Here is a 13,906-nt window from a genome sequence, read left to right on the forward strand (position 1 = left end):
TTTATTTATTTAAATATTAATAATAATAAAAAACAACAAGGGGACATGTACTCTAGTTGCAAACGCTGTTGCTGTTTTCTCATGTTATTACTTGAAGATTTCAAGTAAAAATCGTTTGCAACTGGAGTACATGTCCCCTTGTTTTTTTGTTTTTTTTAATAAAAAAAAATAAAAAAAATATATATTTTAAATACTAATAAAAAATATATATATTTTAAATACTAATAAAAAATATATATATTTTTTTTATTAGTATTTAAAATATATATATATATATATATATATATATATATATATATATATATATATATATATATATATATATATATATATATATATATATATATATACATTTTTTTTTTTTTTTTTATTCATTTAAATATTTTAAAATATTTAAATAAATAATATATATATATTTTTTATTAGTATTTAAAATATATATATTTCTATTTTTTTTTATTTATTTAAATTTAGGTCTGTGGTTGCTTTTGCATTATAATGTCTCAAAATATTCTCTTCCCTGCTTCCTGTGTTTGGGTGACTCCATTCCCATACAGGGTCTCCTGGTGCTTTACAGTGGCTTCCCCTGCGTCTCCGCCCTCCCTCTGCGGCCAATAAGATTGCTTCTCTTCTCAGCCAATCAGGTGACAGGTCTCAGGGTATCTGCTTCCTGATTGGCTGGGAGGAGAATCAGGGAAGACCATAGCGAATAATAATTTTGCTATTGTCACACAACTAGGTGGACTGAGGGCGCAGTGCTCTGCGCCCCGAGCCCACTCTATTTTTAAGCCAATTGGAGGCTCTAATCCTGTGCTTAAAAAAAAAAAAAAAAAAAAATGCCATTGGAATCCATGCGTCCGGCGACCCGCATGTAGATTAGGGGGGCGGCACCCTGTATGGATGGGCTGCCACTGCTGCTAGCAATGCATTTTCTGTCCTAGGGTGACGACGCTCAGTAATTGCACTGTATCTATGGAGAAGCGATGTTGTCAACCCAGGCACTCCAAATGGGGTATGCAAACCTCTCCCCCAACTGTCACTTCCTGTACTGGAGAAGTAGATTTCCAACCCCTCCCCCCCAACTGTCACTTCCTGTACTGAAGAAGTAGATTTCCAAGCCCCCGTCACTTCCTGTACTGGAGACGTGGATGTGAAAACCCCTCCCCACAACTGTCACTTCCTGTACTGGAGAAGTAGATTTCCAACTCCCCCAACTGTCACTTCCTGTACTGAAGTAGATTTCTAAACCCCCCCCCACAACTGTCACTTCCTGTACTGGAGAAGTAGATTTCCAACTCCCCCAACTGTCACTTCCTGTACTGAAGTAGATTTCTAAACCCCCCCCCAACTGTCACTTCCTGTACTGGAGACGCAGATGTAAAATCCCCTCCCCACAACTTCCACTTCCTGTACTGGAGACGCAGATGTGAAAACCCCTCCCCACAACTGTCACTTTCTGTACTGGAGACGCAGATGTGAAAACCCCTCTCCACAACTGTCACTTCCTGTACTGGAGACGTGGATATGAAAACCCCTCTCCACAACTGTCACTTCCTGTACTGGAGACGTGGATATGAAAACCCCCCCCCCCCACAACTGTCACTTCCTGTACTGGAGATGCAGATGTGAAAACCCCTCTCCACAACTGTCACTTCCTGTACTGGAGAAGTAGATTTACAACCCCTCCCCCCAACTGTCATTTCCTGTACCGGAGACGCGGATGAGGACACGACACTCGGATATTAAATAAAACATTAGTCCTTTTATTAGGATAAAATCGCATTCCAATAATCGCTTCACTCCATACAGGTGAAAAAGTATAAATGACGTCACATATTTGGCGCTGATCCATACAATCCGTCCTCTGATTGGGGGAGGGGCGCCATGCTTTCTACACACAGACACCCAATGTTGTGCGGCCCCTCTGGTGGAGCGCCATCGTCTGGTGAGTGCCCGGAATGTAAAGGTCTCTTATTGGTGGAAATGTTCTCTCTCGGAATGCGGTAATTGAAGGTCAGTACAATTATTTGAATTGTTTATTTTATAGATTTATAAGAAGGGAGGGGCTTGCTTGTCGCACTCCATTGTGGGGGAGGGGAGGGGCACGCTGTCCTTTTTCTAAAGTCCAGCCGATCGTTCAGTTTGGCTCCATTCACACTTGTGAGACTTGTCGAGCGACTCTGGACACATTCCATGTTTTTCAATGGCAACTGTTTAAATCTGTGCGACTTAGAAGAAGGTTCCGGCGCTACTTTGGTGCGACTTTCATGCCATAGACTACAATGTAAACCTTCAAAAGTCGCAAGAAAGTTGCATCGGAATGTTCTACCTGTGACATTTGTACATCAGTTGTCCGTTCTCATTGGTCCAAAGTCCCATCGGTCTAAATTTGCCCTACAAAACTCGCACTGTCTTTGGAGTCGCACGAGTCGGTATTAGGCTGCATTCACACTGTAACGCCGCGTACGCGGCGTATTTTGTCGCGATTTGTTTAACAAAGCCGCCTGAAAAAAAGGGTCCGGGACTTGTTTTCAGGCGTTCGGCGTGAGATGTGAACCATCTCATAGACGGCAATGGAAATTCGCCCCTCCGGCGTATCGAATGTCGCGCTTCAGGCGTTTTGTCGCCTAGGTGTGAATGCAGCCTTAAAACAAAAGATGTGCGAAGCCTAACAGTTCATTTATTTTCTCAATAATGCTGCAAACTAGTCTTTCTCTCTCTGCGTGAAAGCAGAGGTCTCTCTGCGGAGGTCTGACCCCCTCCCCTTGCTCCGCCTCCCTGATGATTGCAGATTTCCGTCTCTGACTCAGCAGTGGGTGTGTTAGACCTCTGCAGAGGGACCACTGCTTCCACACAGAGAGCAAAGGGTCCCTCTCTCTGCACCAAAACTAACAGTGTGTGAAGTCTTGCAGTACATTTACAGTCTTAAGTGGCCAGTCCCTTGCCAGCATGTTACATTGAAGGACCCCTTGCTCTGTGTATGTGGAAGCAGTGGTCTCTCTGCAGAGGTCTGACATAGCTTGTGCTTTACAGTGGGAACGCAGCTCCAGCACAGAACTTATGTGTACTGGCATAGGGGGGGGTCTAGTGATGCCGACTGCTGGTGAGTTATTGTAGCTGGGGTTTGTAATGTTGCCGGTGGGGGATATTTGGCTCTGGGGTTCTTATGTTTGGGGGGGGGGGGGGGTTCCACTGTTGGAGGGTCTATTGATGGTGGCTGCTGGGGATCTATTGTTCTGGAGTGTTTTTTGGGGTTTTTTTTTTTTTTTTGGGGGGGGGGGGGGGCTGTTGACACTGGCTACTGGAGGATATATTGCTCAGGGGTTCGTATGCTTTTTGGGGGGTATCGACTGTTGGAGGTCTATTGTTACTGGTGGGGAATATATTGCTCTGGGATTCCTATGTTGTTTGGAGGGGCCCCCTGTTACTTTTGAGAGCTCTTTTGCTCTAGGGTTCTTATGATGATTGGGGGAGGTCCACTGTTTTGGGGGTCTATTGAGGCTGGTTGTGGGGAATCTATTGTTGGTGGGGGGGGGGGGGGCTACTTTTTGCTCTGAGGTTCTTATATTTGCGGGAGACCCACTGTTGGGCTGGCTGCTGGGGGATCTTTTGCTCTGGGGCTCTTATGGGGGGGGGGGGTGTCTATTGATGATAGGGCAGCTATTGTTGGTGGGGGATCTATTGTTCTGGGGTGTTTTTTTTTTTTTTAGGGGGGGATACACTCTTGGGGGGGGTCTGTTGACACTGGCCACTGGAGGATATATTGCTCAGGGGTTCTTATGCTGATTGGGGGGTATCCACTGTTGGGGGTCTACTGTTGCTGGTGGGGAATATTTTGCTTGTTTGGAGGAACCCACTGTTGGGAGGTGGGTCTACTGATGCTGCTGGCTGCTTGGGAATCTATTGTTACTTTTGAGAGCTCTTTTGCTCTAGGGTTCTTATGGTGATTGGGGGAGGTCCACTGTTTGGGGGGTCTATTGAGGCTGGCTGTGGGGAATCTATTGGTGGGAGTACTTTTTGCTCTGAGGTTCTTATATTTGGGGGAGATCCACTATTGGGCTGGCTGCTGGGGGATCTTTTGCTCTGTGGCTCTTATGGGGGGTGTGTCTATTGATGCTGGATGTATTGCTCTGGGGTTCTTATGATGTTTAGGGGAGGGAGATCCACGGTTGAGGGGGGTCTATTGCTGCTGGGGGATCTATTGTTGGTGGGAGGGTCTATTGCTCTGGGGTTCTTATGTTGTTTAGGGGGAGGGGATCCACTGTTGCTGGGGCAGATCTACTGTTGCTGGAGGGGATTTTTTTGTTGCCAGCAGTGGTCTTGTTTCTTAGTGGGGATCTATTGAAGCTGGGGTGTGTATCTTGTTCCTGGGGGGAGGGTCTATTGTTGCTGGGTGGAGTCTATTATTAGCCAGTTCCATACAATTGACTTAACAGCATCAAATGATACTTGGCTCTCTATAAAGGTACTAGGAGGCGGATCGGGGGGGCGGAGACATGGGATGGCAAGGTAGGTCAGGGTGGAGAGAGTACCTATAAAGCCCTGATCAGACTTGTAACAATACAATCGGAAAAGCTCACGTCTGGGGAACTCTGACTCAGCATGGGGGGGGGGCGGGGGGATTTTAAACTTCTGCAGAGAGACCACTGCTTCCACACGGTGAGAAAGGTTCCTTCTCTGCAGCATGCTGCCAAAGCACAGACTTTTCTACTCAGCTGTGGCTACTTTTCTAAGGACTTTGAACACCTTTTGGTTTGGATGCTCCCGTAAAGTAATTTGCTGATTTAAACAGAAGGTTCGGTTCGGTTAGTAGGCGGTCAAAGAGTAAAATAAAATGAATTTGCGCTAATGTGTTAAATTATGTTATTAAACTATATTGCCAAAAGTATTGGGACGCCTGCCTTTCCATGCACATGAACTTTAATGACATCCCAGTCTTAGGGGTAGATTCAGAAAGGGCGTCCTAACTTTGTGGCGGCGTAGCGCATCGTGTTTACACTACGCCGCCGTAAGTTAGCGAGGCAAGTACATGATTCACAAAGTACTTGCCTGCTAAGTTACGGCGGCGTAGTGTAAATCGGGCGGGCGTAATGGCGCCTAATTAAAATTTAGCTGAGGGGGCGTGTTTTATGTTAATGGAGCTTGACCTGACGTGATTGACGTATTTTACGAACGGCGCATGCGCCGTCCGCCTACATATCCCAGTGTGCATTGCGGCAAAGTACGCCGCACGGTCCTATTGGTTTCGACGTGGACTAAAATGACGTAAAACCCTATTCACGGACGACTTACGCAAACGACGTAAAATTTTCAAATTTAGACGCGGGAACGGCGGCCATACTTTAACATTACTATTCCAACTATTTGATGGAATAACTTTAGGCCTGATAATGCGTTACGTAAATGGCGTATCTGTACAGCGCCGGGCGTACGTTCGTGAATAGGCGTATCCAGTGATTTACATATTCTACGCCGACCGCAATGGAAGCGCCACCTAGCGGCCAGCCTAAATATTGCACCCTAAGATAGGACGGCGCAGGCCGTCGTATCTTAGCTAGGTTTAAGTGTATCTCTGTTTGAGAATACACTTAAACTTAGGTCGGCGCAGATTCCGAGTTAGGTCGGCGTATCTACTGATACGCCGGCGTAACTCTTACTGAATCTAGCCCTTAGTCTGTAGGGTTCAATATTGAGTTGGCCCCGCCCTTTGCAGCTATAACAGCTTCACCTCTTCTGGGAAGGCCGTCCACAAGGTTTAGGAGGGTGTCTATGGGAATGTTTGACCATTCTTCCAGAAGAGCATTTGTGTGTGTCAAGGCAGGCGTCCCAATACTTTTGACAATATAGTGTACATTAGTATGGCAGAAATAACTTCTTAACCAATATTGTGTTTAGAATCCATACTTTCATAGGCACATAGACTTCAACACATTATATTAAAATGACATCATTTTTATTACAATTACCATAAAAATAGAAAATACAAGTCAAGTCTATCATAAAATTTAGAGGTAAAAGCAAGCACACCCTAATGGGCTGGGATAGGTGGGATTTACCCCCCCCCCCAAGAACCATATGAAGAGCTGCTGTTAGAAATCACGGGGGGCCCCATGCAGCCCACCTGACCGGCCCAAAGGAGCGTTTTTTTATTCTGCTTTTACCACTTCAGCCCCTGACCATTTGGCTGGCCAAAGACCAGGCCACTTTTTGCGATTCGGCACTGCGTCGCTTTAACTGACAATTGCGCAGTCGTGGCTCCCAAACATAATTGACGTCCTTTTTTTTCCCACAGATAGAGCAACAATTTTGAAAAAAATTCTATATTTTTGCTATAATATCCCCCCAAAAATTTATAAAAAAAACGATTTTTTTCCTCAGTTTAGGCCGATTACCTATTCTTCTACATACTTTTGGTTAAAAAAAAATCGCAATAAGCGTTTATTGATTGGTTTGCGCAAAAGTTATAGCGTCTACAAAATAGAGGATAGTTTTATGAAATTGTTATTATTTTTTTTTACTAGTAATGGCGGCGATCAACGATTTTTTATCGTGACTGCGACATTATGGCGGACACTTTTGGCGCTATTTTGGGACCATTGTCATTTATACGGGGATCAGTGCTATAAAAATGCACTGAATACTGTGTAAATGACACTGGCAGTGAAGGGGTTAACCACTAGGGGGCGAGGAAGGGGTTAAGTGCACAAACTTATACATCGACAGATTGGCGTGGCTAGGCAAATGGGCGTGTATATACATCCCCTTTAATTTGCCCTCGCGAGCGCACGCGCGACCACACCGGCAGCAAATTAAAGAGGACGTGTGTATATATACACGCTCATCCGTGCCCAGCCGTGCCATTCTGCCGACGTAAAAGTGCGTGCGCTGGTCGGCAAGCGGTTAAAGCGGTCAGCAGATCGGCCTCTACAAACTTGGCAGTGCCTAAAAATGGAGAGCAACTGAGCATGTGCAGAGCCGGGGAAGACAGCGTATTACTGGATTCTAATCGGACTTCTTTTTAATGTATTACATACAATGGTCCGGATTCACAAAGCACTTACGCCGACGTATCTCGAGATACGCCGCGTAAGTGCAAATATGCGCCGTGCCCACAAAACTAAGATACGCCTGAAAATAGGCTTCATCCAACCGACGTAACTTGCCTACGCCGGCGTAGATTGGGCGCATATTTATGCTGGGCGCATTTGGCGCTCCCATTGATTTTCTATTCACATATGCAAATGAGGGAGATACGGCGATTCACGAACGTACGTCCGTCCGACGCAGTGCGCGCAAAGTCATACACCCGGCGTAAAGTTATGCCCCATAAAGGAGGTGTAACTCAGCAGCATCCATGCAAAGGGCTGCACCAGGGAACACAAGCCGACGTATTTTACGTAAACTAGGCGTATTTTACGTTCACGCCGTAGGCAGTGATCCGACGTATCTTAGGCAGTTGTTCCGACGTGATTGTAAGCATGCGCACTGAGATGCGCCCACGGTAAGGCGCATGTGCAGTTGGCGATACGTATCCGTCTGGCGCTCGGCCCATCATTTGCATGGGGTCACGCCTCATTAGCATGGCTCATGCCCACTTCCACTTACGCCTTGGAAACCCAGCGCAGATTCGGAAGCACTGGCTTTTTTAATTCAGTGCTTGCCTCTCTGCGCAGGAGATACGCTACGGCGGCATAAATATGCGCCAGTGTCTGTGAATCCGGGCCAATATCTATACCTGCAAAAGGGGCCGACCTCTCGCACGACTTAATTTTCTGACTAAAGTTCCAATTTAATTTTATGACTTGATTTGTATCGTCCATTTTTATGGTAATTATAAAAAAAAAATATGTAATTTTGATACAATGTGTTGAAGTCGATGTGCCTAAAAAGTCCATATTCTAAACGTATCTGCACTATTTCCCTAACTTTTGGGACGTGGCAGCGATTACCCCTCTTGTACCCGTGGTGCCACCCTCTGGAGACAACCTATCTTTTCAATAATCTTCTTCACCAATATGAAACTCAGATACAAAGCAACAATAAAACTCTACATTATTTTGTGGAAAACTTGAACTGTTGGTGGAACCCAGTTTTTTTCCCACCAACTTGGGACAGGGCCGAGTCTGACGTACAGCTGTATTTGTCTTCCAAACATCTTCTGGTCTCCAGCACTTGACTGCGCTCTTCGGTAGAAAGCCTGGCAATAAATCTAAGGCCGTCAAACGCAGAGTTGGGCTCCATCTCCATTGTTGTGACGGCACAAATCACAATGAGATTTGTTTAGCGGACGGGGGCCAAGCACGGGCAGAGGAAATAGTCCCCCAGGCTTGAAACTTTTTTTTTCAGAATAGTTTTTTTTTTTGTACAACACATGTGGCCTCCAGATACGTACGGCCCTCTGGCTGGAGTTTCAAAGAGCGTTCAGTCTTGTAAAATTGACATAAATAGACATTTAACTGTTGTTTTTTTTCCTTGAATAAGACTAACAAGTTTAAAATAGTGTGACATATGAAGACCAAAGTCGTACCAACGCCAAGAACATCCCTTGATTACGTTTATCTAGCTTGGAGCTTCCAAATAGTCATGAGGCCTCCAAGAGATCAGTTGCGCTTATGAAGTTGCACCATGAAATATCCAAGAGATCAGTTGGGTTTGTGAAGTTCCACCATGGAATATCCAAGAGATCAGTTGGGCTTGTGAAGTTCCACCATGGAATATCCAAGAGATGAGTTGGGTTTGTGAAGTTCCACCATGGAATATCCAAGAGATCAGTTGGGCTTGTGAAGTTCCACCATGGAATATCCAAGAGATCAGTTGGGCTTGTGAAGTTCCACCATGGAATATCCAAGAGATCAGTTGGGTTTGTAAAGTTCCACCATGGAATATCCAAAAGATCAGTTGGGTTTACGAAGTTCCACCATGGAATATCCAAGAGATCAGTTGGGTTTGTGAAGTTCCACCATGGAATATCCAAGAGATCAGTTGGGCTTGTGAAGTTCCACCATGGAATATCCAAGAGATGAGTTGGGTTTGTGAAGTTCCACCATGGAATATCCAAAAGATCAGTTGGGTTTACGAAGTTCCACCATGGAATATCCAAGAGATCAGTTGGGTTTGTGAAGTTCCACCATGGAATATCCAAGAGATCAGTTGGGTTTGTGAAGTTCCACCATGGAATATCCAAGAGATCAGTTGGGTTTGTGAAGTTCCACCATGGAATATCCAAGAGATCAGTTGGGTTTGTGAAGTTCCACCATGGAATATCCAAGAGATCAGTTGGGCTTGTGAAGTTCCACCATGGAATATAAGGTCCTCTTGCTTACCGTATCACCATAACTCAAGACAACCCACTTGCACTTTGAAATTTCTCTCTGGCATTTTAAGATAATCCATCTTCACTTCCATTTAGGCAACAGAAACCAAATTCTCAAGAGATCAAACGCTGAATTTCCGGTGTGTGTGTCATTGGTTATGACTCAACAAGGCGTATTGGGATGTCCCATCTGGTCCTTTCAACTCGGACCTTCAAGTTTAATTAACACAAGTCATCTTTCGCTCTTGGCGTCCTTTTTGAAAAATAAGTTCTTTAGTCGTCTGTTTCCTTTTACAGGTCAAATCGCGGTCGTACAGTGGCTTGTCGTGATTTATATTCCTAAGAAAAAAAATAATTGTCTATGGCTTTTGCTTACTTGAATGTATTAAATATCTAACCGAGGACTGATGTGGAGGTCGAGGCGGTGCATCTGGAAGAGATAGAAAATGAGATGCTGATTGTGCCTTGGGACAGAAAACGATGGGGGGAGGGGGGGGGGGGGGATATGGGGGGGGGGGGGGTTGGATGTTGCTTCTTGTAGAGCTGAAAAAACACAGTAAACAGGTTTATAGGCTAGGACTAGAGAGTACTTACTGAGAAGTGCTTGGAGTTGCTCTGACACAAGTTCTGGTGGGCCTCCTGCAAATGAACACAGACAGTTAAAATGCCGTTATTGCAGGGAAATTTAGTGAGAACGCCGAGACGTTTCTAGTGCCACTTTGTAGAACATCTCTGTGATCATGCCCGTTTTCCCATGTTTTATCCCTTTAACCGAGTGGCGGCTGGTGCTCAAAATTTTTCGGGGGGTCGCAAACAAACTGGAAAAAATAAAAACATCAATCTCTGCCACTGTGCCCATCAAACGCAGCTACTGTGCCCATCAATTGTCACCACTGTGCCCATCAAACGCCGCCACTGTACCCATCAAATGCAGCCACTATACCCATCAATGGCCGCCAGTTTGCTTCATCAATGGCCCCCTGTTTGCCCCATCAAACGATGCCAGTTTGCCCCATCAAACGCCGCCTGTTGCCCCCCCCCCCCCCCGGCACTTACCTTTCCTTGGTCAGCGCAGTCCTCCTCGCTCCCTCCTCAATGTCTTCTCCTATCCTCTTCATGTCAGAGATGCTATGATTGGACACCTGATAGGTATCAAATCACAGTGCCTGTTGCTTCAGCCAATCAGGTGACTGGTAACCAGACCTGATGCACCTGATTGGTTGAGAGGTGGGGTCAGTGTTAGGGCTCTTTCACACGTCCGTTCCGTTCGTCCGTTTTTTGGACGTCCGTTAACGGACCGCAATGCTTCCCTATGGGCTAGCGTCCGCTAACGTCCGTTAGCATCCGTCTGCGTTCAGTTCCGTTTTTTTGGATGGAAGAAAACCCTATTTTTCTTCCGTCTAAAAAACGGAACGGACGAAAAACGGACGTTAACGGATGATCCGTTTATCATCCGTTCCGCTAACATCCGTTTTTCTATGTAAAAAGCCCCCCCAAAAAAAAAAAAAACGGATGCAAAAACTGATGCAAAAACGGATCAACTGATGAAAAAAAAACTGATCTGAAAAACTGAACGGACGTGTGAAAGAGCCCTTAGAGCCGGTTCACACTAGGGCGGCACGACTTCGGGGGGGCGACTCGGCCAGGCGACCTGAAGACGACTTCTAAGGCGATTTGCAAAATGACTTCTGTATAGAAGTCAGTGCAAATCGCCCCGAGTCGCCCCCAAAGTCGTACAGGAACCTTTTTCTAAGTCGGAGCGACTTGCGTCGCTCCTATTAGAACGGTTCCATTGACTACAATGGGACGCGACTTGTCAGGCGGCTGTGTCGCCTGACGAGTCGCCCCAGTGTGAACCGGCTCTTAGGGAAACGATTCCCTAACACAGCACTGTTTAACTGCTTGCCGACCGCCGCACGTCAGCAGAATGGCACGGCTGCGCATATTGGTGTACAAAATTCAGAAAAGAGTACACCACACACAGGATGGACTGCGGGTGTCTGTGATAGTGCGCATATTGGCGTACAGGTTTGTCCCCTTTATTATGCACAGCTGTGGGTCGCTCGCGACCCGGTCGGGTACTCTGTGACCGCGCCTGTGGACCCAATCGCCGCCGGTGTCCCACGATCAGTTCACAGAGCTGAAGAACGGGGAGAGGTAAGTGTAAACAAACCTCTCCCCCGTGCTTCCTAGTCAGACTGTCGCTGATCGTCTGTTCCCTGTCATAGGGAACGACGATCAGTGATGTCACACGCCAAGCCACGCCCCCACACAGTAAGAATCACTCCCTTAGGTCACACCCCAGTCACTGTAATTCAGATGGCCGGCGCTCAACAAGGGGCCGGGCACCTGAATAGTGGGCGGCAGCGGCGACAATAGATAGATTCATGCAATGCATGAATCTATCTATTGTTTTGTGACGGGTGCGCGAGAGAGGGGGCGGCGCTCCTGCACCCACTATGGATGCACCGCCACTGCTTTAACCCTTTCCCTACCAGAGCTTTTTTTTGCACATATTAATTCCCTAGAAAATCAGTAGTACAGTTTACATACACTATAACTCAGCGAAAGGTATATTGAAAAGACGCCCGCCACTGTGCCGATAGCACCACTGGTTGGCTCTTCCACCCCAAGAGTGTCAATGGAATCTAAATGGGAAATTGTGCACGCTACGGGCAGCAATGACTCTTCATGAGACACTTTTGTCCATTTTGTTTGCAGATATCATCGTAATGGGTTGGCAGTCAGAATAGTTCAACAAGGGTAGTGGTGGGTTAGCGTGCAGAATAATTTAATCCTGGCCGTGGGGTAGTGGGCAGATATTAAATCATGGTGGTGGGGTAGTGGGCAGATATTAAATCATGGTGGTGGGCAGATATAAAATCATGGTGGGGGAGTAGTGGGCAGATATTAAATCATGGTGGGGGAGTAGTGGGCAGATATTAAATCATGGTGGTGAGGTAGTGGGTAGATATAAAATCATGGTGGGGGAGTAGCGGGTAGATATTAAATCATGGTGGGGGAGTAGTGGGCAGATATAAAATCATGGTGGGGGAGTAGTGGGCAGATATTAAATCATGGTGGGGGAGTAGTGGGCAGATATTAAATCATGGTAGGGGAGTAGTGGGCAGATATTAAATCATGGTAGGGGAGTAGTGGGCAGATATTAAATCATGGTGGGGGAGTAGTGGGCAGATATTAAATCATGGTGGGGGAGTAGTGGGCAGATATTAAATCATGGTGGTGGGGTAGTGGGTAGAAATTAAATCATGGTGGTGGGGTAGTGTGCAGATATAAAATCATGGTGGGGGAGTAGTGGGCAGATAATAAATCATGGTGGTGGGGTAGTAGGTAGAAATTAAATCATGGTGGTGGGGTAGTGGGCAGATATAAAATCATGGTGGTGGGGTAGTGGCAGATATTAAATCATGGTCGTGGGGTGGGCAGATATTAAATCATAGTGGTGGAGTAGTGGGCAGATTTTAAATCATGGTGGTGGGGTAGTGGGTAGATATAAAATCATGGTGGTCGAGTAGTGGGCAGATATTAAATCATGGTGGTGGGGTAGTGGGCAGATATTAAATCATGGTGGTGGAGTGGTGGGCAGATATAAAATCATGGTGGTGGAGTAGTGGGCAGATATAAAATCATGGTGGGGGAGTAGTGGGTAGAAGAACTCAATCACGGTGGTGGGTTATCGGGGCAGAACAGAGGGTACAGAGCTCTGGACAGCAGTAAGACAGACAGGAGCAGTGGTGAATTTACCTTCTCGGCAGTTGTGGCCAATAAATCTCTGCAGACAGATGCAGCCTCCGGTCAGAGAGTTACATTGGGAATTCCAGCCGCACTCACAGCTCAGGCTGCAGTTGGGTCCATAGAAGTTTGTTCTGCATTCTGTGTAGAGACAAGCAAGAATCCTCAGATAGAAGCTGCAACTGCCTTGACCTACCTACTCGCCCCTCAATGTACTGAGAGGAGTTCCAGTGACCTCACTGCTCGGGGAATGACAGCTTCCATCTGAAGCCTCGCACACACAGCGCACGGCGCGGTTTACCAATTTCTTCCACAATCCTTGTGTCTATACATCGGAGCTGTGCTGGAATTGGGCGCCATCGCAGCCCCAACACATCCGGAGCTCACATTTCACATCTGAACTAAATAACACATTTTACATTATTTTCTTACAAAATGTATTGAGTTTTTTTGTTTTTGTATAATTTTCCTGCATAGGATAGGATCATTTGTATTGGGTCATGCTGCAGGATAGAATTATAGGTCAAAAAATTAAATATGCCATCTATATTATTATTGCTATAATATGAATAATACATTATTAATATATAATATATATGAATAAAATATATACACATTGTGTGTGTATATTTTATATAGGGCCGAAACAACTAATCGATTAATCGTCAACTAATCAATTATGAAATTAATCGATTACAATTTTCATAATCGATTAATCGGCCAGTAACATAATGGGGTTAAAAAAAACTAAAATTAGCCCTTTTTATAGTACAAAAAAGCAAATCGCTACTGTAAATATTACTTTCCACGGTAAAAAAATGAACCCCTTACAGTAGCGAT

General features: G+C 45.7%; 2 protein-coding genes across 4 annotated transcripts in view; both read right to left on the reverse strand.

Annotated features, from left to right (window-relative positions):
- Nucleotides 1-8,351: 8,351 nt before the first annotated feature.
- On the reverse strand, nt 8,352-9,549 carry LOC120915882. The gene is made up of 3 exons (XM_040326694.1): nt 9,543-9,549; nt 9,297-9,318; nt 8,352-9,254 (listed from the first exon to the last, which is right to left on the reverse strand). Exons 1-3 carry the CDS (start codon nt 9,547-9,549, stop codon nt 8,582-8,584), a joined length of 702 nt encoding a protein of 233 aa, XP_040182628.1. The 3' UTR covers nt 8,352-8,581.
- Nucleotides 8,363-13,906, reverse strand: part of MEGF6 (multiple EGF like domains 6) — a 409,802-nt gene continuing 404,258 nt past the window's right edge. For all 3 annotated transcript variants that reach the window (XM_040326458.1, XM_040326457.1, XM_040326459.1), the window contains 3 exons: nt 13,079-13,207; nt 9,908-9,952; nt 8,363-9,743 (listed from right to left, as the gene is read on the reverse strand). In XM_040326458.1, coding sequence (XP_040182392.1) covers nt 9,673-9,743; nt 9,908-9,952; nt 13,079-13,207 — 245 coding nt within the window. In that variant the 3' untranslated portion in view covers nt 8,363-9,672. The remainder of the gene's footprint in view (nt 9,744-9,907; nt 9,953-13,078; nt 13,208-13,906) is intronic.

This window comes from Rana temporaria, chromosome 10 (assembly GCF_905171775.1).
Source record: "Rana temporaria chromosome 10, aRanTem1.1, whole genome shotgun sequence".
Taxonomy (NCBI): Eukaryota; Metazoa; Chordata; class Amphibia; order Anura; family Ranidae; genus Rana; species Rana temporaria.

Coding starts and splice junctions, on each gene's coding strand:
- LOC120915882 (XM_040326694.1), bottom strand. Junction 9,255..9,296: donor AGAGGACCTTATATTCCATG/GTGGAACTTCAC, acceptor GGATATTCCATG/GTGGAACTTCACAAACCCAA.